Raw genomic sequence first — 27,442 nt, 5'->3', positions numbered from 1 at the left:
TTGCTTCAGGATAATATTTGGCTTCTTAAAGCCTAGATTAGCATCACCCCAACCTCAATGATCTTGTCATGAAAACAAGGGAGTTAGACTTGATACGGCAACAGGGCTTCTCAGCAGGTTGGGTTTCCGGGGCCCCCGCCCCTTCTGCCGGGTCACCGACGACCAGGGTTGGCGGAGTCATCTTGACCCCAATCCTGACGGGCTCAGCTGTGGTTAAATCCTGCTGATTCCTATTTGGTGGCAGCTCTAAAAAAAGTTTGGGATGCTTTTACTTGAAAAATTGATAAAATATAAGTGAAAGGTAGAGTAAAAACAACTTCCAAGAAAGGAGAACAGTTTACTTCTTGGAGTCTCGTGTTCTTTAGGATACGGTTACCTGTGTGGAAGCTATCAGAACAGTCTTCAGATCTGATAAAAACACACTTAAGGAGGGGGGGGCGCGTGGGGGGAAACTTTTTTTTTTTTTTGCTCTCCATTCTCTTTTTGCTCTACATTCCTCAAACTCCCCTTCCCTTCCCCCTAAAAAGAAATCCTTGGCCAAATCTAGCTGACATTCAAGCTTAATTTACATGCATTTTATCTACAAGGAAAGGTCATGTTGTGTGAAAAAAGCTGTAGCTTTTAGGTTATGATTCTGCTACAAAGGGAGCATTTTTCAGCCCATCAGTTGCTTTTATGTAGCTCTTTGGATTTTAACAGCTCTATGTTTTAAGTACATGTAATTTACTTCTAGTTTAACTTAAGTTCAAGACACAATTTTCTTTACTGAAAGGTAGTTAAAACAACAAGGCCAACTAAAGATGATTTAAAATGCAATTTGTGGAGTTTGTTCTGAATGCAGTAGATGAAGTAACCCCTTCATTTGCCACTCAAAAAAAATTTCTGGTGCTCACGAGTGCTGGGAACTTTGGTGACCCTACCTGGGCTGTATGGAAAATCTGTGAAGTACTTAGGAATGGGTTGTGGATAATTAACTGTACCCAGCCTAAAATGATCAGCTGGCAACTATAGAGTCATTCCCATTGTTTAGTAATTCTAGTGGGTAAGTGTTGGAATCTGGAATCCTTTTTACTCGAAGGCAAAAAGAAAAAAAAAGTCCTTTTCCTACATGCAACACTTGAGGACCTTGGAATCAATCCCTCTGAACAGGAAGACATACAGAGGAAAACACTTTACAGTGAGTTAGGTGTGTGATGAGTATCAGGTGGTCAAGAAGAGAGAAGACCAATCCTCACTAAAGTGATGAACGAAGGTATCATGGAGGAGACAGGATTTGAAATGGACAACGTAGGGTTGGTGAGATTTGAGCAGGCAAGGAGAATGAATCATTCCAAGTGCCAGCAGTAACTTGAACCACGGTCTAGGGACTTGAGTGAAAATTGTACAGTGCTGGAAGAGCAAGAGGCAGAGCAGGCCCTCCTGCACCGCAGAGTTTGGGCGGGGGTAGGAGTGGAACTAAGGTTGGCTGGGTGAGAGAGTGCCTTCAATTTCCACTTTTAAGAAATGAATGTGATGGACAATTGGGAATATTGTAGACCCTTTACTGGGGTGAGGGGCAGAGGATCATGAGAAAAGTGGTTTTACAGGACAGATTTGGTGATGTGATTCAGGAAAGAGTGGGCAGGGGAGAGATCAGAGGCAAGAAGAAAGTAAAAAAGCTATTGCATTAGTCCAGGAAAGAAATAGCTCATGTCTGGCTGAGGTGGTGGCATCAGAAATGGAGAAGAGGGCACATATTCTCAAAGTATCAAGAGAGACAGTTGAATTGATCTCGGTTACTATTTGGATATAAGAAAGAGAAATGGTCCATCTGGTCCAGACCTATCCAGCACTGGGAATGATGGTGGCATCATGGACAGAATTGAGGAAACCCAGAAGCGGGGTTAATTTGGAAGTGAGGATGCTGAATTTGAAACTGAATATGAAATGACAAGAGAGAAAAAAGTTGAAGGGGGCACTGAGGAATGTAAGCATATTCAGGGAGAGGAAAACATCCTGCTTCTAAAAAGACATCTATCTTCTTCATGAGTGAGGTCTGTACAAGTCTAAAGACTAAAGGCAGACCCCAAAGCCTTTATAATGAGTATTGGAATCATGCTATATATGTTCACTCTTGCCCCCCCTCCCATTAGCTCTGTGGCCTTTGACAGGTCACTCAACCTCTCTGTGTCTCCGCTCCCTCAATCTTAAGAGGGCAATAATAGCAGATTATACCTTAGGTGTTATCATAAGGGTTCAATTCAATAATCCATTAAAAGTTCTAAGCATGGCCCCTAAAACTCAATAAATATTACCTTACTGTTACTCATATTTTAGTATTTCTCACGTGTTTCCTTTCTGTGCTTCAGGGAATTTTGGAATCTGGTAATGAAAACAATGGAGATGGAATCAAGAGAACTTGCTAGAGAAAAGGCGGATTCTAGGGTGACTCTAGAGTCTGGGATCCCTGGTAGCTGGGGAAACACACAGACCCCTAAAAAGAATGTCACTTCCCAGATTGTCATTTTTCCAGTCAATGAGTCTAAGAGGAAAATATATATATATTTTGGGTATCAGACTTAGGGAAGTTAATTATACTAATTATAACTTGCACGTATTTTTATTTATTTACAATGTGAACTCACACATTCATACTTTCAATGACCAAATCTCTTGGAAGCCCATATAAATGGCATGTTGCCAGACCAAGGCGCCATCCAGCTAGAGTTCTGATGCTAATAGCATCAACAATTATTTTGTGGGTGACCTCCTCCAAATGTTTTCTGGAATAACCACTTATAGCTATTCCCTGTGCTGAGAGAGGAGGGGGCTGAGCAGGGAGTGGGTTGACAAAGCATCTTCACAAGTAGTTTTGCTATGTACAAAGAATGCCACAAGGCAGAGTTTGGGGATAATGGTTTGATTCTTTGTCCATTCCCTCAACATTAGACGAGCTACTTAACTATGGTTTACATACGCTTTTCTGACTATAAGGTGCAGAGAAGAATGCTTAGATAAAAATTAGAAATTCTCTAAAGATGCTTGTTGAAAGGAACAATGTGAGCACAAAGTATTGTTATTAACAGTTAGTGAAAGATTATTCCAGCAGCACGCCTGCTTCATAAAACTCCATGAGAGGCCTAGAGAGACAAGTGATTCTCAGCTCACTTCAGAACACTCGTCTCTTTCTCCCCTGATTCCTTCTGCATTTATTTGTCTGTACTGCACAGCTAAAACCCCGTCTCTTTATAATTTTGGTCTCTAATTTGTCACCTTTAGTCACCCTGTCTCTCTAAATACAGTTCACTGTTCTTTGCTGTGCCTCTAGTGAGGTATTTGATGAATACCTCTTCACAGATGAATTCATCCACAACTCAACAAGAGCAAATATAAACTAAGCTCAGATTCTGCATCCAGTTTCTTGACATGCTAAGAGTTTTGAAGGTGAGTCCTGGAGCATTTTTTAAATTCCTTCCTCAGAATTCACGCCACCCACCAAACAGGAGATGGTGTCAAATATCGGTAAGACTGACTTAAGGGTCTTCTTTACCTGTCAGAGATTCATTCATTCATTCATTCATTCATTCATTCATTCATGACATAGTTACTGAACAACTACTATGTCCCAGGCACTATTGTGGATATAAGAGAAATATTATGAACAATGCATACAAATCCCCATCTTCTTGGACTTTTTGTTCTGGGGGGAAAAGGACAGGCAAAAACCAAAGTAAATTATCTACACTATTAGAAGGGGGTAGGTGTTATGCAGAATAATAAAGCAAGGAGGAGGTTCAAGGAATGGGAAGGGAAGATGCAATTTTGTCGTGCAGATGGAGAAAGCCTCACTGAGAAGGTGACATTTGAGAAAAAAAAACTTGAAGGAGGAGGAAGTGAACCATGTGGATACATGGAGAAGGGCTGTCCAGGTCAAGGGAATGGCAAGTACAAAGGCCCTGAGGTGGGACTGTGTCTGGAGAACTCAAGGGCAGCAAGGAAACTGGGGCAGAGTGAGTGGGAGAGAGTAGGCGGAAAGGAGCTCAGAAAGATGTTGTGGGGAGGAGGAACAAGGGAACCAGTTCACATGGGACCTGGCAAGCTGTTGTAAAGATATTGGCCTTTATGGGGAGTCTTTAAAGGATTTGAGGCAGAGAAGTAACATGATCTGACCTGCCTTTTCAAAGAATCATTATGATGAGATTAGACCCCATGTGTGAGCAGGGTGAGCAGTGGAAGCAGAGAGGCCATTAATGCAGCTATTGCCAATAATCCAGGTGAGAGAAGATAGTAGCTTAGACCAGGGGGGTAGCAGTAGAGATGGTAAAAGGTGGACGGTGTCTAGATATGTCTAATGGTGGAGTGGATGGGATTTGTGAGGTGTGAGATGAGGGGGAAAGGAGTTAAGTGACTTCAAGGTGAGTGGCCAAGCAGTGGAAAGACAGAATTGCCATTAACCGAGATGGCAGAACTGCAGATGGAAGAACACTGAGGGAAATACCAGTTTAGTTTAGAGTGTGTTAACATTATTTCCATTAGATTTCCCAGTGAAGATATTGAAGAGGCAGCTGCATACCAGAGTCTGGGAGGGGGTCCCGGTTGGATGTGTACCAGAAAATAGTGGAGATGCTGAACTTGAGAATATTCATTCCCTGGACACAGGGAGGCTCTAACCAAGAGCCTTTCAAAACCTTATTAAACCTAAACTTTAAAAAGAGAGAGAGAGAACTCTTTTATAAAGAACCAAATTAAATCAATTAACTGTGTTGTGAACCTTTTGTGCCAGAGATTTTGTCTTACCTTTATAAGCACAGGGCCCGACTTATAAAGTGTTTGCTGATGAATAAATAGGTACTTCTAAATCAGTCAGAAATATCTTGGAAAGGACTTTAAAAGAAACCTTTTACTGACTAAGCAATATGTAAGTCAATATAACAAATACTGAGTGCCTGTTCTGGGCAGTGTGGGTGAACTCTGTGGGTGATGAGGAAGAACAACAACCCCCGAGGAATGCATCGGCTGGTGGGAGGGAAAAGACAAATCCTCAAACACTTACAATACAATGAAAAGGATTATAGGATCCTCAGAGAAGTAAGAATAAAACCCAGTGGGCGACCAGGAAAGATTTCAAAAAGGAGGCGTCATCTGAGCCACGCCTGGGAGGATGGGCAGGATTTCAGAAGCAAGGACTGGGAGGAGGGAAAAACACATTTGAAGGGCAGGTGGTTCATTTTAACTAGAACATGGTACAGATAGACCTAAAAATGTCTGAAAAGTCTTTGCCTTCATTCTTGAGTGTAGAATTGAAAATATTATCTTTTCAGAAATGCCCCTAAGATTTTCCCTCTGTTGAATGTTTTAAGCAGTTTTATTATGTTATTGCCTTAGTGTAATTTTTTTCATGTTTCTTGTGCTTGAGTTTTGTTGAGTTTGTTGGAGATATAGGTTTATGGTTTTCATTAAATTTTGGAAATTTGGGGACTTGAGGTCAAGATGGAGGCATAAATAGACATGCTTCACCTCTTTGTGCAACCACAAAAAGAGTTACAACCAACCTCAAAACAAATAACACCCAGAACTGCCCGAAAATGGAACTGTATGGAAGTCCGATGACCAAGGATTTAAAGAACCCACATTCATTCAGATGGGCAGGAGGGGTGGAGATGTGGGGTCAGGGTGGCGAGGCGAGGATAGCGGTGTGGCACGGAGAGGCGGCAGAGGGAGAACCGGCAGTCCCACATTCACGTGTGGTGGATAAACCCCTGGGGAGGGATTTATCCTTGGGAGCGAGCAATCCCAGCCCCAAGACAGGCCACAAAGTCCAGGGTTCCAGCACCAGGCAGATAAAGCTCCATAACTTCTGGCTGTAAAACCCAGTGGGGATTGTGCTGGCAGAAGAAACTGCCAGTCTCTCAGGAGAGTCCGTTTAAAGGGCCCACATGGACTTAAAACATCTGTAAACCCACCCACTCTGTGATTCTCCACCAGGGCCACAGCTGGAAGGGCACCAGTCGCATATAGAAAGTGGGAGAAGTGACTGAAAATGGGGCGAGTGCTAGGCAAACCTCCAGAAGCCAGGCAGCAGCATTGTGCCCTCTCCGATCCCTCCCTGAACGCAGAGACACAAAACAGTGAAGCAGGTTGCCCTGCCCTGACTAATACCTAACGCTCTACCCCATACAACTTAACAGGTACATTAACACAGGAAGTCAAAGCAGCTCTACCTAATACACTGAAACAAACACAGGGAGGCTGCCAAATTGGGGAGAAAAAGAAATATGGCCCAAATGAAAGCACAGAACCAAACCATATAAAAAGAACTAAATGAAATAGAGATAGCCAACCTATCAGATACAGAGTTCAAAACACTGGAAATCAGGATATTCAGAGAACTCATTGAGGATGGCAACAACATATGGGAAGAAATAAAGGTTGCACTGAGTGAAATAAAGAAAAATCCACAGGGAAGCAACAGTGAAGGGAAGGAAGCCAGGATTCAAATCGATGATTTGGAACATAAGGAAGAAATAAACATTCAACCAGAACAGAAAGAAGAAACAAGAAGCAAGGATGGACTGTCAAGAAGTATTCAAAGTGATGAAAAGCAAGGACCTACAACCTAGGTTACACTATCCAGCAACACTATCATTTAGAATGGATGGGCAGATAAAGTGCTTCCTAGGGGAAGTGAAACTAAAGGAGTTCATCATCACCAAGCCATTATTATATGAAATATTAAAGGGACTTATTTAAGGAAAAGAAGATCAAAACTATGAACGTTAAAATGGCAACATACTCACAACTACCAAAAAGAAAAAAAGAAAAAACAAACAAACAAACAACCAGAACAGGAACAGAATCATATATATGGAGATCATTTGGAAGGTTATCACCTGGGAGGGGGATGGGACAGAATGGGGAGAAAGTGGCAGAGATTAAGAAGCACAAATTGGTAGGTACAGAATAGACAGGTGGATGTTAAGAATAGTACAGGAAATGGAGAAGCCGAAGAACTTATGTGCACACCCCATGAACATAAACTAAAGGGTGGGATTGCTGGAGGGAAGAGGGATACCAAGCCGAGGGGGCAAGGGGAAGAAAATTGGAACAACTCTAATAGCGTAATCAATAAAATATACTTTAAAAAATTTTGGAATATTTTCTGCCATTATTTCCTCAAATATTTTTCTGCCCTCTCTGTCAAACAGAGACTTTAATGACACGTGTATTTAGTTACTTGGAGTTGTCCCACAGCTCACAATCTGTTCACTTTTTTAATCTTTTTTTCTCCATAGTTTCATTTTGACTAATTTCTATTGCTATACATTCAAATTCACTAATCTCATTCTGCAATATCCAATCTGTTATTAGTCCCATTCCTTTACTTTTCACCTCAGATGCTGTAATTTTAATTTCTAGAAATTTAAATTCAGTGTTTTTTAATATTTTTATGTTTCTATTTAACATGTTCAATCTTGCTTCTAGCTTCTTGAACATTTGGAATACAGTTTAAATAAGTGTTTTATTGTCTGTGTCTACTAATTCCTTTATATAGGTCATTTCTTGATAGATTTCAATTGATTGATTCTTCCCCTGCCCCTTCATTATGGGTTGTGTTTTCCTGATTCTTCACAAGCCTAATAATTTTCTGTTGGATGCTAGACATTGTGAATTTTGCTTTGTTGGGTGCTATTGCTCACCTGGGCACCTTTAATTGCCAAGGGGAAGAAACACACAGCCTTGGGTAAGTTCCACATGGCTGATGACCTAAAAATGACACATTCCAACCTTGTACCATAAAGTCCTACTGTCTGTTTAGTACTCACGTAAGAAATCAAAGGAAACACAAAAAGAACAGAGGATAAATCCAGTTTGAATCCAGGATGCTCAGGCAGGGAAGGTGTCCATTTCTCTTTCCCGCTGAGGGATGAAGAATTTACTCATGAACAGCTTACTATGTGGAAGGCTCTGGGCTATGTGAGGCAGTTATATACCTCCCTGGCCCTCAAATGCTTAGGTTAGTGGGAACAAACAAGTCATCATGAAACGCTGTAAGTGCCCCAATGGGATGAGTGCAGGATGAGGGGGGACCGCATTGGAACACCGCTAGCCCGGGACAAGAGGAAAGGCTTCCTGGGAAAGTGACATCTAAGCTACAACTGGGATGATACACGATGTGAGAGAATAACAAGGAGTTTTGTAACTCTTTCTGATTGTGTGGCCATTATAGTAAGTTAGAAAGGTATAAAAATGGTAATTTAAAAATTATTTTGCAAATCAGTTAAGTTAATGTAGCATGGTAGCTGATGAAGAAGTTACCCTGTGATTCTTTTTACTTTGTTATTTTAAACTTCTAAAGACTCATCAGGAGAAGAACAAAAAGATCCCCACTCTTGAGTCAGAGCTCTGCTCTCAAGGCTTGAGCTTGTAAGAAGTTTTCTGCGGGGGAGTGAGGCGGGGAGGAGGGGAAGACAGAGACAGAAAGTACAGAACCTGGAAGATTCTGGAACAGTCCCTTGTTTTGAGAGGACAGGTAGACTATCTCAAAGTGTGGGTAGGGGCCGTCTGCCTCAAAAAAGACCTGGGTGTTAGCCAAGTTGATGGAGTGTCAGATGTGGCACCAGCTTGCCAGCTCTTTTGTAGGGGGAGGGCTTAGAAAAAAGACCTGGAAGAATCTGTTTAAAATGCTGACATCTGGGCTCCACACGGGACCTGAGTCAGAACTGATGGAGGTTGAGCCTGGGAACCTGCATGTAAGTTGTTCCCTACATGATTCTAATACATCCTAAATTGGAGAATCTCAGGCCTGGAATTAGGCCAGACTGGGTGGGAGAAGGGATTAGAGGCTTGCAGTTGGAGGTTTAAAAGAGGAGGGCTCCGGGATGGGTTGGGTCTGTAACAGCAGGGAGGGAGCTGCAGGCGTTTGCTTGTGGTGAGGGTGATTTTTTTTTTCATGTTCATTAGTTATTTGAATTTTTTCATTGCGTGAGATTTGTTCATTTGTGTTTTAGCTTATTTTTTAACTTTTAAAAGTATCTTTCTTACTAATTTATAAATACCCTTTATAGGAAAGTTATTAGCTTTTTGTGTATTACACATGTAGCTATATTTTGCCCTTAAGAATGTTTATAACATTTACTGGGAACTTAAAATTGGCCAGATGCTATGCCAAGAGCTTTAGGTATGTATGTCAAATCTGCCCTTACTATGAGGTAGTCACCATTATTATCATTATTACAATATTATTTCCATTTTAACAGACAGATCACTGAGGCTTAGAGAGGTTAAGCGTCCAGTTCGAGGTCACAGAGCCAGAGAGCGACGGAATTGGAACTCAGAGCAAATGGAGAGCGTCTGACGCCAAAGCCCGTCCTCTTCGGCCTTGTGTGTTATCTGCCTTTTACTTTTGTTTCTAGGTCATTTCACACTTATATGTGACAGTTTTTATTTTCATATTGTCAAATCTATAAAGCCTTTCCTCTGTGGGTTCTTTTGCTCTCTTGCTTGGAGTGTTGCTTCCTACCTCAAGATCTGAAGGTTCAATAGTCATCTATACAGTATTTTCTCATAGTCACACATAATTTCATTTGAAACCTATTCCATTGCATGAGTATGTGTTTAAAATACACAGAGATAAAAAGAGCCTTTCCCCTTTAAGAAACCATTGCCCAGGATAAATTATAAAATTGCTGGACTTGAAAATAGGCAATTTGCGACAAAACAACTTCTTCGAAATAAAGCACAGACAAGGATTTGAGATTAGTAACTTGATATTTAGCTGTGACATTTTCTTTTTATAATCAGGGGAGGACCGTCTCAAAAAGAGTTGCAATATGAGTAGATAAAATACCACGCTGTCTACGTGTTTGCGTCTGTCCCGGAGGAAGAGAGACAGTGGGAGGCTGCGCCCTGGGCCTCCTCTGAGAGCAGCCCAGTGCGTTTGGTGTCTGAGCTGGGCTGGTCAATGGGTGCCACAGGAGTCCTTGCTGCCAGTGACTCTCAACTAAGCAGGGATCAGGAGAAAATGCAAAGAGCCTAGGCTTTTGCACTGCAGCTGGGACCAAGGTGGGAACCTGGGGCTGGTTGGCACTTGAGCTCCCAGTGGGTGGAGGGAAAGGTCTAGAAGGAGGCTGTAGTGACCAATGCTGGCTCATCCTTAGTGGGTTAGGGCACTTGTAGATTGTGTCTGGTTATTTCTATAAACCCTACTCTGTGTTATGTTTTGAATTCAGTTGGTAAACCGAGCTAGTAATTAGACTTTGGTTAGGTACCTTTATAAAATAGTATGAATTTTCAAAAAGCAGAATCAGCTGATTTATGTTCAAATCATGAAACACATTTATATAACACCAGTATTAACATATGAAGTTGTTTTTATAAGGACTCTTTTATTGAACCCTCACTCGGTTGGTCCTAGTGTCATCTCCATACACCAAGGTTGCAGGTTCGGTCCCTGGTCAGGGCACATATGAAGACTCCTTCATTTACTCCTCACAGCCGCTACCCGGGGTAAGGACTGCCATGGACCCTATTTTGTCAAGGGGCTGAGGAGCTTGTGCAGGGTCCTGTGTGGCCAACAAACAGCACCAACCACCTGCCACACCTGTATGACCAGGGCCAGAGCCTGAGGAAAGCCTGAAGCACACCTGTGGGAGGACGTGCTCCTTCAGGGACTTCTGTCCTGCGTTTTCAAATGTCCCCAGTGTTACTAAATATCAGGCTGGGCTGTTCCCCAAGGCTCTGATCCCAGCTGTAAGTAATTTTGCTGGAGACCTTGGGTGAGGTCATTTGCCAGAGCTGCCCCCTGCATCTGGGATTGTTGAGGAATCCTGAATCCAGACGGGCTGCCTCAGCTTCTGGGACTTCCCAACCTTTGTGTGCAAGAGGACGGGCCCTGGCTGGTGGGTGGCCTCCAAACCGACACTTGTTAATTATTTGTTCAGCACTTTCTTAGTGACTTCAGGCAATGGCTGAGGCAGGGTGACGAGGAGAGCTCTGGGGGGCTGCACTCGGGCTCTGGCAATCCAGTTCGATCGTGTGGACCCTACTCAGCCAACTAAATGCCTTAGGACAAATAGTCTGACCCCTTCTCCTTGGAGGGCAGGTTGGCCCCCAGCACCATCCTAACCCACTTAGCAAAGCAGAAGGAGCTGGTGAATACCACGTTTTCCCCATGGCGCTATATCTGCAGTGATGTCTGAGTCTCCTTTACCCTGTCTCTGCCTGGCTGGCCCTGCCCTGACCAGTCCCGGGTGCAGAACTCACGCAGGCACCTTCCTCAAGGTTTGTGTGATTACCCTGCAGGCCAGGGGCACGTCCCTGGTTTCTGGTTTTGTAGTAATGTGGACGTGGGGCAGGAGAAGGGAAGCCATATCTCGGGGGCCCAATTAGGAGGACCCTAGTGTCTCCAAGCTCCTATTTTCTAGGGATTAAGTGGAGGGTCTGCCAAAGTAAAATTATCCTAAGCAAACTGGCACAAAGAGAAACAGGCAACTAACCACATGCTAGATATTCAGGTCCCATAAACAATGATACTGCCAGTCAGAAAGAAATGTCTCTGATGGAGGCACGCATTTCCCACCCAGAGGAGTGAGAAATTAATAACGACGTTTTTATTGAGTGTCTACTGTATGCTTGATGTCATTCTAATGGGGGGAAAGGGAATGGATCAGTGAAAGGGGCAAACAGAAAAAGGATGAAACAGTCCCTACTCATAAAAGCTTATCTGGTTAGAAGCCAGAGTAATGCCAAAAAATGTGCCAACCACCAGCCACAGAGCGAAGCTGCTGGGCTCCCGAGGCAGCACTCAGTGGGAATCGGGACCTTTGGGGAGGGCTGGGCAGGACTCAGCTGGGCTCTGAGGCGCCCGAGCCGGATGAACCAGCACCAGCGGTTGGCCCTCACCCAGGCCGATCATGCTGGATGGCCAGGGCTTGCTCACTTGAGCTGACAAATGCCTGAACCTTTGGCTGATTTTCCTGTGGGGCTGCAGGATGGAGAGGAAGCCACAGAATTTCACCGCCATACCAGGCAAACCCCACACTCTGTTGGGGTTTGCAGATTGTTGTCGCCATGTCTTGGCCCCCGTGTGAAGGCCTGCCTTCCCCAGGGATGAGCTGACCCCAGCTTCAGACCCTTGTGAGGGACTCCTCCAACACCCAGCACTCAGGTGCAGACAGCTGAGCCACCGCCCCATCTCTGCAGCACAAGGTATCGCAGTCAATGGCAGGCTGATTATCAGCAACCTGGAGCCCTTTCTAAAGGGTAATTTGCGTGTGCATAATAATAACAATTTGCATAATTGAGCAGAGTAATTAAGAGTATCTAACTTTCTAAAAAAAATGGAATCTAAGTTACAAAATACATAGGTCAGATCTGCAAAGTGACTTGGAATTTAAACAGTGCTCCAGCTAGCAGACAGAGCCAGTGCCTGGGGAACTTCAGAGAAGCGGTGGCAGGGCCCATTGCTTTCGCTCTGCGCAGAAGAGAGCGAGCTGGCGACAGGAGGCAGGTTTGCTCCCTCACTTTCCCACGAATCAGTACTGAGAGTAAAATGTGAAAGGAAGGGAGCCAGCTGCCCTGAGGTTTTGTGTTCAGATGAACAGGGGCAGCTCACTGCATTTAGCTCTATTCATCCTGATGAGAAATAAATACTTATAATTAAACCTTCCTCTTTTTGCACAGAAGTGATTTCTCAAAACTGACACATTATTAACTAGTGAAAATCTAATATCTGTTCGTATTCAAACTGAGCTAAAGCAAAAATTAGCATTTCAAACTGAATTCAGACGATTCCTTCTGCAAAGCCTAGGCAGTATGGAAAAGTACGTGTCGGGGAAAGTAATACTTAGCCCTGGAGGCCAGGGTGAGCCCAGGCCACTGCTCTACTTGCTTGCTCTGGACCTCAGCTCTCTCATCCCCGCTCCCCGACTCTGGGTATTCCGCCTCTCCTCCCCCCTCCCTCCCCCAGTGGGAGCAGAGTTTGAAATCATCTGTCCTGTCTAACCCTCTCGTTTTACAGGTAAGTAACTAAGGCCAAGCCCCAGCCCAGGTCACTCAGAGTAGTTCTATTTGTATTTGTTTTATATTTTGGGGTTTGGCAATTTATGTGGGAAAAAGAAAACTCGTTTGAGTAATAATGAACAATTTGGAAATCCCCAGACTAGAAACGGTTCTGGTTTTTTCTATATTCATTTGCCTAGAAGCAACAGAGATCTAAATTATTCCAAGTGATGGAGGTAATTGTGAAGGCTGGGTCCTTAGATTCAAATAATGCTGACTCTCTGAATTAATAGAAACACAGCAAAGTAAAAAGTACCCATTATCCCACCAAAAAGTTGTATTGTGTCCTGGGGCCCAGCTGCGCCTTGCCAGTATCTCCTGACAGTACGCGAGGGCAGATTAGTATATAAGGATCTACATCATTCCTCTTTCTTCTGTTTAACGAGTGTGTAGTGCAGGAGCCCCAAACCCCGGAGCTGCTTAAGTGCTCATGATATTCTGGAAAAAGCACCCGGTGGACTAGCAGGTGTGGACATGCCATTTATTACTCACATTACAGGGAAATGCACTACCATTTGTTATCAGTGCTGACAGCAAGTCCCCATGCAATGGGATATGTCCTTGTCCACTGCTGCCTTGACCTTTTTAGTGAGGAGATGGCCCTGACACGCCACCGTGTTCCTTCTGGGGAGGTGATTCCAGCTCCTCAGTGACATGTTGACCAAGGGTGCACTAGGCCTGAGTTCTCAGGGGTACTGTCCGTTACGTTGCACTCAGGGTGACAGTTGCTGTCCCCACAGAACGTGTCCTCCAAGCTAGTGTACCTGGGTGAGGAGGGCCTCCCACCGGTGCTAGGGACATTTCCTGGGCCTCATCCACCCTCTTTCCAACTTGTCAGGTTCTCACATCAGAAACCCAGGTTAACAACTGGTTGTCGCCTTCTCTCAAGGCAAGCTCTCCTTGGGAGACAATTGGTGTGCTTCCTGACTTGAACCCTATCTCCCCCACGAAGCTCTGGCCTGGAATCAGGCATCGTTCGCTGTGCAGGGGTACAGACAAAAGAGAGAGCAGGTTCTTTGGGAAGCAGGGACAGGCAATAAAATGAATATGTGCACAGGCAAGGCAATATTGGATACTGAATATGAATGTTAAGTGTCACAGAGACAAAAGCCAGGTGAGGTGGTGAAGAGTAGCTGCTGGGCCTACTTTCAGTTGGGGAATCAGGGAAAACCTCCTGAGGAGCTGACGTTCAAGCTCAGGCCTCAGTGAAGATGTGGGCACAGGCCCTGGCCAGATAGCTCAGTTGATTAGAACATCATCCCAAGGTTTCAGGTTCGATCCCCAGTCAGGGCACGTAAAAGGATCAACCAGTGAACGCATCAGTAAGTAGAACAACAAATCGATGTTTTTTTCTCTCTCTTTCAAATCAATAAATAAAAAATTAAAAAAAATAAAAGATGTGGGCACAGCATACTGGGCACAGCAGAGACCCTCCCATGATAACGGCCAACGTAGCTGGAGCAGAGTTGGGGGCAGCCCCCAGGCAGGGACCCATTACAGATGGGTCTGCCAACACCCTCCAGCACGTGAGCTCTAAAGCCTCTTCCAGCGTCCGCCAGTCTCCAGTCCTGAATGAAGATTTAGGGAGCCCTCTGTGCCAAATGTGACTCCTCAGTTTGACAGTCTAGATTTTGTGACTGTCAATTTTGGATTTTCTTATTTTCATCCAAATTCTTATTCATTATTATCAGGAAAACAACAGTTTCTGACTTTCTTGTGGCCTTACCTCTTCATACCCTATATTTCACCTTGGTACAATCTTGTTCAGCTCACATTTGTTAAAAGAATATTCCCAGGTGATATTCCTGAGTGAAGAATAACACAATTATTGGTAAATACCTAATTGACATTTAGCATAAAAATGAAGCCAAAAGGTCGGGAAATGAAATCTTCTCATCAATTTTTTTTTTTTTTTTTTTTTACAGAATCTGGGCCTATCCCAGCCCACTACAAGTATAAAAGAGAAAGTCTAATTTTCCCTATTCATGTTTCTGTTGTTTCAAGCTCCTCCTCCTGTGGTAATTCCCCGAGGCAGCAAATGAAGCATTGTTGAGTCTTTGATGGGCCTTTCAATGGGCAATTACACGTTTTGTAGACAATAAATTTTGTCTGATTACATTCACTTATGAAAATGACCAAAAAACAATGAATCAAAATTTTTTTCTGTCTGGCTCCTTTAAGACAATCATCAGAGTCATAATAAATAGGATAGTAGGCCTGGAATCAGGAAACCTGGACCTGAGCCCAGCTCTTCTATGAGCCAGGAGGTGCAACCTTGAATAAATGATGCCACCTCTCGAAGCCTCTATGTTCTTATCTGTATAAAAGGGAAAGTAATAGGGCCCAATATCCTTCAGCTCAAAGTTGTTGGGGTAGGGAGGGACCGGCGTGTGTTGTAGAGGGGCACCTGCATGTTCCCAGGCATGTTTCCAGTCCTTAAGGTGGGGGTGGCATATACATTTGTTTTTATTATTCATCTTCAAACTGCTCAGGCACACTTTATGTATTTGTGATGTGTAGGATATATTTCACAATAAATTTCTAACATAGGCAGTAAATACTTGTTGACAGACTTGACAAAAAGTAAATGCAGTCCGCGTTTTCCTCTAGACCTCCTAGCAAACACAATAAACCTAGACAGGAGACAAAACAACTTCTCCCATCAAATCAAAACATGTTCTTTTAAAAAAAAGAGTTTAATTGAAAGAGTGAGAATTTTGAGTTAAACAAAAGGGCATACCATATAGCTCGGTACAGCTCCCTCCCACCCGGCCCTCCATTCATCCTCACTTGAGGCTTTTTATATTTCTCTCCAGAAACAGTCTGGGGAGCCAAAGAAAGAGAGAATCTTGAAAGCAGCAAGAGAGAAGATGCACATGGGCGCGTTCGTGTGTGCACCACTTTTATGTCAGCGGAAGTACATTATATGTGCTGCTCCGTGCTTTGCCTTTTTTCATTTATCTTGGAGAGCTTTCATTGTCAGCCTTACAGATTTAAATCCTTTGCTTTTCCACAGCATTTTTTGTGGGGCTATGCTGCACCTTATTAGTCTGTAGCTAATTTAACCAGACCTCACGGGTTAATACTTAGGTTGTTTTCAGTTGCTGCTCTCGCCCACATTTCTGCAACAACCGTCTTTATGCTTACATCTCCTCACACGTATGTGAGTGCATCTTTAGAGTAAATCCCAGAGTGTAATGGATGGATTAAAAGGTAGATCCATTTAAATTTTAGTGGCTATTGCCTAACTCCCTCCAAGGAGACAGAGGGTCCCTTTAGACTCCCGTCAGCAGGATGCAAGAGTGCTTCCTGCCTGACACACCTGCGCTATGTGCTCTGTTAGTCTTGTCTCTTACAAACCTAAGAGGTGAAAGTAGTATTTCATCATTTGGACTTATTTCTTTAACTCTAAGTGGAGATGAGGCATTCTCTTCTTTCTTTGAACTTCCAGTTTGGGTCCATTGCCCATTTTTCTTTTGGTTTCTTGTCCCTTTACATATTGCTGCCTTTTTTTTTTTTTTAAGGTTTCATTCATTTATTTTTTTAGAGAGAGTGGAAGGGAGAAAGAAAGAGAGGTAGAGAAACATCAATGGGCTGCCTCTCCAGCCTGCAGCCCAGGCATGCGCCCTGATTGGGAATCGAACCAACAATCTGTCTGTTTGCAGGCTGGTGCTCAATTCACTGACCCACACCAGCCAGAGCATACATATTGCTTCTTATTAGCTCTTTATATACAAGCCCTTTGCAGTTATTTTTCTAGGTTTGTGTTTCTCCTTTGTTATTGCTAGTAGTATTTTACCTCTTGCAGAAATTTTTAATTATTAGTCAAATGTATCCATTCTACCTCTCTCTATATATAGTAAGGGGGTTGTTTTGTTCCTAGAATAGTCTTTCTTATTTTAATGCCATTATAAATATTTTCCCAGCTTTTCATCTGGTATTTTTACTAGTTTCCTTTTTACTTTTACATTTTTGATCAATATCATTTAATTAACTTATTTAGTATAAGGAATGAAGTAGGGATTCAGCCTTTATTTTCTCTCAGGGTGTCTACTCTATTTGATAACTAATACGTTTCCTCCCCATAATTTTGAAATGCCACATTTTGGGGGGTCTAAAAATTGCTGTATCTACAGACTAAAAATTCACGGATGGTAAATTGATAAATTAACCAAGTCCTTTTTGTACATTCAAGGAACCATCAAAACAACAGCATAGAATGTGCAAATCACATGCTGGGCTCTGTTCTAAGCTTGCTGCATGTATTTGCTCATTTAGTCCACGTAACCATGCTAGGAGGTGGGTGCTATGAGCTTGACTTACAGTCAGGACACTGAAGCACAGAGACGTGCAGTAAGTTGCCCAAGGTCACGCTGCTCTGAATGGCGTGGTGGTTTGAACACAGGTAGTTTGGCTTTAGAATCCATCCTTCTATGCACATAGTCTACTGCCTCCATGAAATGGAAAACATTTTGTGTGTGCTTCCTCCATGCGAGGCACTGTTCTAAGACCTTCACAGACCACAATTTTATTTACTCTTCACAGCACTCCATCAGCAGTCAGCACAACTACACTCTCCATTTTACAGATGAGCAAACTGAAGCAGAGTATAACTAGAGGTCAGACACAGAGGGAGGGGAGAGCAGCGTGAGGGGCGTCCAGAGGAAGAGGAATTTCGCTCTGTCTTTAGAGCAGCAAAGAGTCACAGAAGTGTTTGAATGAGGACTGACCCCCTCGGTTTGGGTTTCTGTGTAGCTCACTAGGCTGTGGAGGATGGGTGGGGCGGCGGCTGCAAGTGGGATGTGGGGGAACCAGCTATCCGGCCAAAACCACGCTGCGATGACCCTCTCCACCACCACAGGTGGTCAACAGCCCTGGGTGGGCAGCATCCACACGGCATGCGGACCACTTCCCTCGGGGGCCAGGGACAGAGCTCAGGACAGGTGTTCATGTTATTTACATTTTCAGAGAAAACCGAAGTGTCAAGCGGTTAAGTACCTTGTCCCTACCCACCCAGCTAGTGAGTGCTTGCTCCCGACCGCTAAGCCTATAGACCCTCTTGAGTTAAGCTCACAGATTGAGACCATTAGACGCAGGGGAGCCGGCTCAGTACAGCCTTGAAAGTTCAATTCAGCAATTCCTTCACCATCCTCTGTCTTCTCAGAATTTGACAGAAATCAAGGCGATTCTGCTGACATTGTTGATAGATGAGCATCTGATATCAAATATTTTCAGATCCTTTAAAGGTTTCTTTTCTGTCTTCGGTTAACTTTCCCTTCGACTTCTGCATATTCACCCAAAGTTACTTTGTGAATTTTTATAATCGCTTTTCTCCTTGCCCAAACAAAAGGCAAGGTCAGGGCCCTTGGCCCACTGTGCTGCTGCTGACCCCAGCCTTTCTCCCCGCAGATCCGAGTGATGGTGGACCTGTGCAACAGCACCAAGGGGATCTGCCTCACAGGTAGGCCGGCCGCGCACGGGGCGCGCAGGCGCTCGCCAGCGGGCGGGGGCCGAATGAACACCTTGTAACACTTCAGGTTATAAAAATACATGTGGTTTACCTTTACTGGATGTTTTTAATGGGATAAAAAGTAATTTTAACAATAATATTTTTGGTATTGCCATAGAAACATAGCCATGAAAAATAACAAGGTCTTGGGGGATTCGAAACCTGTGGTATCTTGAACCGGTGCCATAGATGTTTCCCTATTCCAGTTAGTTTTTTAAAGGGAAAAGAAAGAAAGGAAAAAGACTTTGCTAAGTGGTAGAGTTCTCTTACCAGAAGTAATTATTTCCCTTCATGATATATGATGCATAGAGCATGAATGGGAAGCTCTAGAAGCAAGCTGCTAATTAGTCAAGGAAACACTTTTTATGAAGAATGGCCCGTCTGGTGCCTACTGTGTGCTAGGTGGGACTGGCAGTTGGTCACACGCTGACCGCCTCTACTCAGTGATTCAAGGACAAAGAGACAGGAGAGAGGGAATCCACGTCAAGGCAGAGCAAGCCTTGGGACAAGGAATGGCTGATGGCTGGGGCAGGGGAGGAGGAGAGGGGTTTTAATATGCTTGTTTACCGCTGAGTCTGACAGAGTCGTGCATCTCACCTGAGGGGAGGACCGCCCGCCCCCTGACTTCCGAAGCTGGGAGCGAGGAATTCGTGTGTACCCCCCGCCCCACCATGGGCCTATAGAGCCTGATGCCAGACATTGCATTTGCTGCCTCTCCGAAGACAGTATAGCACCCTGAGGAAAAAGAAAAAATTATTTTTCAATTAAAAGTCTATTATGGAGCCCTGGTCAGGTGGCCCAGCTGGTTGGAGCACTGTCCGGGTCACGGCACATACCTATGTTGCAGGTTGGATCCCCAGTCAGGGCACATGCAGGAGGCAACTGATTGATGTTTCCCTCTCACATTAATGTTTCTCTCCCTCTCTCTCTCTCCATCCCCCCTTCTCTCCTTCCCCCTCTCTTCTTCCCTCCCCCTTTCTTTCTCTCTAAAAAATCAGTAGAAATATCCTCAGGTGAGGATTTAAAAAAATAAGTCTAATTTGGAATAAGTACATACTCTCATAAACTTGACAATATAACCCGAGACTATGTCGCCTTCTGAAGCTTTGTTGGGCCACCTCAGCCTATGGCCCCAGGCTCTGGGGAGGCCTCACTCACACTTCACTCGCACCCAGGGCTGCACTGGCGGAGGCTGAAAACCCCCGCACGGTGTCTGTTGAGTAGTAAGAAGCTTCCCCGCTTTCGGCAGTATTCTCCCCGGTACCTCACGTTACCCGTGTGCAGTAGGTGCTCAGTAGGAGTTTGTCAAGTGACTAGATCTGGGGTTTGTGTGAGTGATTAAATGGGGGTGGTGGGTTGGTGAGAAAGGCATTTCCCCGGGGGACCCTGAGTCCAAGCCTGACTCCCATTCACTTACTTTGGCCTCAGAGAGGAAAGCTGTGATCCTGTGGTTTCTTGGTAAGTGCTAATTGAATTACTCAGTCACATTTCAGCCCTCACAGAAAATTAAGTATCTTCAGAACAGGTTGGTCCTTTATTCTGAAACTCTTGTGGCTTAAGCACCTTTCTCCCATCTCTCGAAGTCCCTTTTTAGAGTTCCCATGCGTGGCAGTAATGAGCGCTAGAGAAATGCTCAGATGGATGGATTATAGACACAAAAGCCCTGTTGAGAGGCACAGGAAAAGCCTCTTCCTTTTTTATTTTTACAGTGATAGAAGGAGAGCCATACTGTGCAGTGAATGTGTGATGGACCCATTGAGACCACTTAGGGGAGAGTGATAGCAGGCGGGGGACTGCTTCCGTTCTGGAGGTTATTCTTTGGCACTTCAAAATGCTTTTCAAAAGCCAGCACCTTCTCCTTTCATACATACCAGCTTGAAATCGAGCCTCTTTTTACACAGAAAGTTCTTCCATTAAAACTTCGGTGTGAAAAGTACAAGTTACAAAGTGAGATGATGCCTTGGGATAGGCCAGGCTGCCTGGGTTGGGGGAGGGAAGGAGACAGGACTGAACCGGCAGCGTCAGGGGGAGGTGAGGGAGCTTGGGCCAGAGCCCCAGGGAGGTGCAGGCGGAAAGGGTTGCCGGGGCAGGCCCTGGGCCAGGGCCTAAGAACAAGATCTGGCTTTACTCTGGGTCCATTTTTTTAAAAAGCAGGGACTTGTGACCTGAGGCTAGTCCAGCTGTGACGGTGGGACCACATCCCTATTCCTTTTCCTGGACTTAGCTGTGGTTGCTATGGGGACAAGGACAGATAGCGTGTAGTTTTGTGCAGCCTGTGACATCTCAGGTGGGGACGAGGGCAATTCACTGGCTACACTGCTCAGTGGGTTTTGCTGGCGCAGTTGGTCAAACCACACAGGCTTTTCCGGATGCACTGTACCCCTGAGCTGAGGTTTCCTCAGAGCCCCAGAGGCACATCTTCTGGGCGAGCAGGTGCCCTGAAGAAGGCAGGTTCTTGGACTGTTCTTCACTCCCAGTGGCCTCCCACTACAGACTTGCTGTAAATCTCTAAGCCATCGCATTGCGGAACTGCTTGTCAGGGTGGTGTCTCCATCTCCTGGCAGCCAAGTGACTCCAACCCCGCCACAGCACTTGTCACTACTCTTTATCCTATATCTGAGCAGACATTAATAATGGATCACAGTTGCCGCTGGGCATGACCTCATGCCATTCTCTTCTGGCGCTCCAGAAAGCTGCACCAACTAACTAGAACTGGCACTCGAAATAAAACCTATTTGCCCATCCCTACTCTAATTTTTTAAGGTTGCCATGTCCATAGTTTAAAGTGGAAATGCACCAGATAAATGGGATTGGATCAAAGCTGCAGTTTATTTTTTATGAATTTTTATTGAATGTATTCGGGTGACATTGGTTAAGAAAATTATGTAGATTTCACGGGTACCATTCTGTAACACAAAGCCACCGTTTAATGGGAGTGTGTGAGGAACGATGCCTTTCCGAGTCAAGTGCCTTAGCACTGGCCCAGTAGCTGGTGGCGGGGTGGCTCCAGAGGATGCACCAGCACTCACGGGGCGGGAACTGAAACCTCAAAGCTGTAGCCAGTGCAACTTTTGGTAAACGGGTGGACAGGTCATTCCCAGCTACTGCAGCTGCTTATGTTTCATTCAACAGGCCTCCCTGAGCGAACTAGCTGGTTGTTAGATTCAGCTCCCAGTGTGAGAGCTTGGGCCCTCTCAGACCGTCCCTTAAGGAGAACCAGGCATGTAAGACGCCCAGAGGGAAGGGGAGACCATGCCTCCTCCGGCCAGGGCTCCTGCCTGGCCCTGCAGCTGTGGCTGGCGTGAGCCCTGAGCCCCCGGAGTGCTTGCTGGGGTAAGAAGAGGAAGGATCAGGACTCCAGACCTCAGCTGCCGGGTGTGCTCCGGGCCTGGCAGTGCCAGGTTTATGAAGTTGCATCTTTCCCTAGCTCTTCCTGAAGCAGCAGAAGCAGATCTCACTTTCTAAAATGTTGCTATTTGAGGATTTTTTGGCTTCTTTTCCCGTTGTATCAGCAAGCCTTTGGGAAATGTGCAGCCACTTTCTCTGTGATCATCGCTGTGCTAAGCAGGTGCCCTGGGTCATGCAACACCTGCTCTGACACCATCCCAGGGCGGAAGGGGGAGCCAATAATTAGAGACAAGCACCTCCAAATCATAACCGTGAGATTTGGAATGACCGTGGCAGGAGGAACTAGGGGGGCAGGCTCTCCAGGGGCCCAGAGCTTTAGCCACTGACCAGTGCCTGCCCTGGAAGACAGGGACACAGAGGCTGCTTCTTCACAAGGGTAACCGCAGAGAGACTGGGGGGAGGGGACGGCAGCCAGGCCAGCGGGGGCGGGGGGGGGGGGGGGCGGGGGGCTCACCGCCACCAGGGACCCACACAGCTCCTCCCAGTCTGTCGGACTCTCTTCTCCTTGCTTCTCTCTACTTCACACTCTTCTCTCTGAAGACTGGCCTTCCCAGCCCCCCGCCCCGTGCAAAGCCATTCGCAGACCTGTAGTATACAAGCTACGCACATAGTGGGTCAATTTTACATTTTAAGGGGAAAAATATCTAAGGGGCTGAGCTCCTATCAAGCATCCAGCCAGTTCTAATGGACTCCGCCCAGGAGAGTGGGGTGGGATGGTCAGACCAGCCGCGTCCCTCGTCCCTCGCAGGGCCCAGTGCACAATGAAAATGCGGGGGCTCTCGTTTCAAAAGCAGGAAAAAGGCTTTCCTCCTTTCTCCCACGGTCTCGCTTGCAACCTGCTACGGTGGGGCTTTTTCATTTGCTGTTTAATATTGGGCTGTCTGAGGCACGGGTTACTCACCTAGTGAGTGCAGACCCTTCCGGGCACAGGGGCCCCACGCTGCGGCCCAGGCACGCGGGGCGCACCCCAGCGCCAGCCTTGCCTGCGTGCGTGCCCGGCGCCCCCTGGGATGGAAGGTGGCCGCAGTCACTGACGGGACGGGGAGTGGGCAGAAACCTGCCCTGGGGCGGCAGCGGGGTGGGGAAGCACCACACACGCACCGAGGCTCCCAGTCCCTGGACCTTGCTTCATCGTCCCATCGGACTTCATATCCAAAACACAAATTCAAAGATAAAACTGTTAAGAATTTCTGAATGGCAACCACAGAGCACTATACGCAAGCACAAGGCCCCTTCTGAAGGGGTCCCTGCCAGCTGCTCTGGTGGCAGGCCCAGCAAACCAGCCCCGGGACGGTATTGGCAGGAGCGTCGCTGTCCACAGGCATCCTTAGCGGGTCTGTAGTTCAGAACGGGGAGGCTCAGGAGCTGAGAAACACCCTGGGAAACTGTCTAAATGCCCAGTTGGCACATATATGAGGTGACATTTGACATTATTATGATGCCGCAAATGCAGGGCTTCTTCCAGCTGTAAGGAACCCTTGGGCAGCTCCGTTGGCATCCTGAGAAGACAGTGGGACAGAGGCTTGCCGTCACTATGGCACCCTCCTCTGAGCTCTTTGGAACTGTCTGTGATCCTCTCTCTTCTGAAATTCTCTTCTCCAATAGCTTCAGGGCACAGGGCCTGCTGGATTCTCCCTCCCCTCCCCCTCCCCGTATCCCATGTCTGCGGATCACTCCCTCTCTTTCCTGGTACCTCTTCTATCACCGGCCTCCCCGCCACCCCTCTGAACCCCAAAATTTGGTTGCCCAGGCATTTTACTTTACCCTCAAGACTAACAACTCTCAACCTTCCTAGAGTCAGGGACCCCTTCAAGGATCTGCTGACAGTGACTGATTCTTTTCCCAGAAAATTTTCACACCAGGTAGGAGGCGAGAAGGAACCCAGGACCACCTGCAGCCCAGTCTCCTGGCATGCCTGGTAACAATGCAGGTTCCTGGGCCTCTGTATCCAAACTGAATTAGAATCTCCAGATGGGACCAGGTAGCTGCATTGTAACAAGCATTCCAGGTGATTCTGTGGACTCAAATGGCTAAGCACTGTAGCCACAGAGTGTCCATGGACCTCTGCCAGGAAATCCTAATCTAAACACCACTCCGGTGATAGCCTTGGCCATGGCTAACGTGTCCTGAGTACAGAGCTCCAGCCGGGACCTGTCCCCAGTAGACCACTGCAGGAGAGTGGTTGTGAGACTGTCCCAGGAGCTTTGAAGCCTATGACATACAGTTGATTCTTTCTTGTTTACCTTTTTTTCCCTACCAGTCTGCACATCTGAATTTGGCTCCATCTGCAGCTGGGAACAATGACTGACTGATCTCTTTGTCAGCGGCCCACATCACCCCCTTACCAGGCAGTGGCTGCATGCACCATCTTGTGCTAAAATCATATAGCCACAGGCTACGCTAATCCTGCAAAATCTGGTGCCATTTTCAGCAGATCATTTTTGCCCAAAATAGGACTATATGTATTGAAAGCACACCTTCAAACATGTATTCTTCCATGAGTTCCCATGTATGTAAAATAGCCTCTCTCTGTTAATATCCTAGGCCTTCTTTGCCTCCTACCTTATCAGATGCGGGGCCCTGCTCATTCTTCTGCTGAAATACCTTTGGAGTTTCTAGCTTTCTCTGCAACTCTACAGTCACCAACCGCATTTATCCATAATCTTGCCACTAATTTTAACTACAAAGACCCTCTGGCTATGTTCTCCCCACCCTCTCTTTTCCCTCTTTCTTTCTCTCATCTTATTCTCAAGTTCTCTTCAACTTCCACCTTCAGGGAAGGTCTCAAGTGCAGACTTCACGGTGTTGCCAGCCCCCTTAAGAAAGTACTGTAGCTCCCTCCCACCTCACAGGTCCCGCCTACACCTCCGCCTGGCATTCAAGTGCCGCGCCCACACCTGTCCCACCAAGCACTTCCTCAGCCTCAAGCGCACACACCAGCTTGATCCATCTCCTGCCTTTCTCACCCTGAGTCATGCAGGCTCCCACCTCTGTAGTTCTGCTCCTGCTGGTCCCCTTGGTGGGATGCCCCGCCCTCACGGCTCACCTCGCTGCAGGCCTCCGCAGGCAGCCGTGTGCCCCACCGCCCCGGCCCCGGTACCCCAGCTGGGGGTTTGCTCCTCTGTCTCTCCCCCATATTTTGTTGGGATTTCAAAGTGCCCACCTTCCCCAGGTAGGCTGTAAATATAACAGACACAGGGACCAAGATTTCTGCTTCTTAGCAAATTTTGGTGCACGTAGTAAGTGCTTAGTAAGTGATGATTTTTCTGTAAGGTCCCAAGCTTGGGTTTATGGATAGACCTTTCCACTGCAGCGTTGGTAGTCATTACATGTAGCCTGGAGAAACAAAAGGACCTTCTCTGCTCTTACAGCCTCATCAGCTTGTCTGAATGCTCAAACAGAATAATTGATAGGACTCTCCTATTTGTGGAAGCAAAATCTTTTTTGTTAGATTATATGTAAATGATTGATTCATCTGAACCCCCTTAGATTTTCTGGGTGGTTGCATGCTAAGGAAAGCATCTGTTCGCTGATCTGGGCCCTCAGATTTTCCTCAGGCTATTTCATGCAACAATGTAGAGACCTGGCAAACCAGCCTCCACCATCACTTCCCCTCGGCGGCGCGGAGGAGACAGCTGGCTGCACGGAAGCGCTTGGGACTCCCTCGTGGCAGCCAGACCTCAGCCCTGCGACGGCAGCCCGCCACTGCGACCCTCACCTGTGCCAAGGCCGCACTAGTGCCTGCCTGTATTGTCACCCAGCCTCATTTAATTAAGTTGTCGCTTGAGAGATGACTAATTTCTGAATCCATTAAATTATTCCTGGTCCATTAAAACTTAAACAGAAGTCGTTTTGACTGGCAAATGGATCTGTGTTGAATTGATTTGAAGAATCTTTTCAGCAAACATACTGAGTTCTGAGTAAAAGGAATGGAGCGGTTCCACGCCAGTACATTTTAAGAGGGGGAAGGTGTTTTTTGGGTGTGGAGCAGGCTTTTCTTTCACCTATAATCATCTACATTTCTTTTTCTATTGTAGGACCACCTGGCCCACCAGGTAAGAACCCATGGGTTTTCCTGGTTCGTAGAGGGGAATATGGGTGGCTGTCTCCCCAGAATCACTCGGAAGGGACTGAGGTGGGGAAGGGGGAATAGTTGAGGGGCGGCAGGGCTATCACTGTGTCCCCTCCCTCTCTACTCCGAAGGGAGCTCCCCTGCCCCTCCCACTTGAGGACCCGCCATCACCATTCCCCACCTGTCTGCTTCAGCCAGGGCAGCACAGGTAGAGAGGGAAGGGGAGAAAGAAAAGGGTTGACGCGTGCCCAGTTTCACTGGCCTAAGGAAACCGCCTTAACTTCAGTGAAGAGATTTTTAAGAAATGTCCCTGTTTCCTGTGTTCTGACGCAGGACCTCCAGGAGTTGGTGGGTTACCAGGACATAACGGATCGGATGGACAGCCTGGTCCCCAGGGCCCAAAAGGCGAAAAAGGAGCAAATGGAAAAAGAGGGAAAATGGGTATTTTGGCAACTCTTTCACTGTTTTCCTTGTTGCTTGTCTCTGTTACTGCACTTTGAACGGGCTGAAGTGTGTGCAGTGGCTGTAATATGTTGCCCCTTTGCATGCAAGGCAGGTTCAGTGCTTGCCTGGAAGTTGCTGTGCTTCAGGCCAGGGCATTCTTTCTGGTACCGACAACGGTTCAGCTGCAACTGGAGAAGCAGTCTCCCCGGGAACTGACGGCCCTGACGCAGACTGACAGGTGGAAGGGGCGGGAGCCGGAAGGGGCGGGAAGGCTGTGGGCTGTAGGATGGCTGGATGTGCCACGTCCGAGTCCCTCCAAGGGTCAGCTCCTGCCTGGCTCTCTCACTGCCTTCTCCTGCCCAGAAACCGCCTGCGTTTGATTGGAACTCAGCTGAGTGAAGTCAGCCCCCAGGTTTCCTGGCTAAAGGAATAGCTGGAATGGTTCGAATAAAATGGCAGCATCCAGGCCTCCCTGAGGCCAGCACTGGGTTGTCAGGGTCCCCTGTCCAGGGGCCACTGGATGGTTACAAAGGTGTGGTTGGCATCTCTGAGAGACCCCCTCTGCCCTGCTGTGAGCAGCAACATTGCCATCTCCTGAACAACGGTGCGGGAGCCCCAAAGTGTCAGCTATGTCCAGGGACCAGAGGAGCAGGGGCTTGCGCAGGCCTGGCAGGGGGCTGGGGCGTGCGCCGGGGCGGGTTCTAAAGGGCTCTGAGGCCCAGTCCTGGAGAGTCAAGGAGAAGGCCTGGGCAGACTCGCTGACGAAACCTGGCACATGCCTGGTGGCCACTGGCGTGCAGGGCATAGAGAATGCTCAGGAATTCTAGGAAGACCTGGTGCTCAGCCACTGAGTGGAGGCTCCATCACACCCTCTTGTTTATTTTCATCCTCTTGGCTCTGCTACTCTAAGTTACTTGCACAGGCCCTGGGCTAGAAGAACTACTAGGAAATCCTTCCAGACAGCACAGTAA

General features: G+C 46.5%; 1 protein-coding gene across 1 annotated transcript in view; it reads left to right on the top strand.

The window, feature by feature from the left end:
• Positions 1 to 27,442, top strand: part of GLDN (gliomedin) — a 53,256-nt gene that overhangs the window by 7,341 nt on the left and 18,473 nt on the right. The window contains exons 2-4 of the mRNA XM_054564789.1: positions 18,448 to 18,499; positions 25,993 to 26,010; positions 26,361 to 26,468. Of these exons, the coding sequence (XP_054420764.1) occupies positions 18,448 to 18,499; positions 25,993 to 26,010; positions 26,361 to 26,468 (178 nt within the window). The remainder of the gene's footprint in view (positions 1 to 18,447; positions 18,500 to 25,992; positions 26,011 to 26,360; positions 26,469 to 27,442) is intronic.

This window comes from Pteronotus mesoamericanus, unplaced genomic scaffold (assembly GCF_021234165.1).
Source record: "Pteronotus mesoamericanus isolate MK-2021 breed Mesoamerican mustached bat unplaced genomic scaffold, CSHL_Meso_final contig_164, whole genome shotgun sequence".
NCBI lineage: Eukaryota > Metazoa > Chordata > Mammalia > Chiroptera > Mormoopidae > Pteronotus > Pteronotus mesoamericanus.
This window is presented reverse-complemented; position numbering and strand designations above follow the sequence as displayed.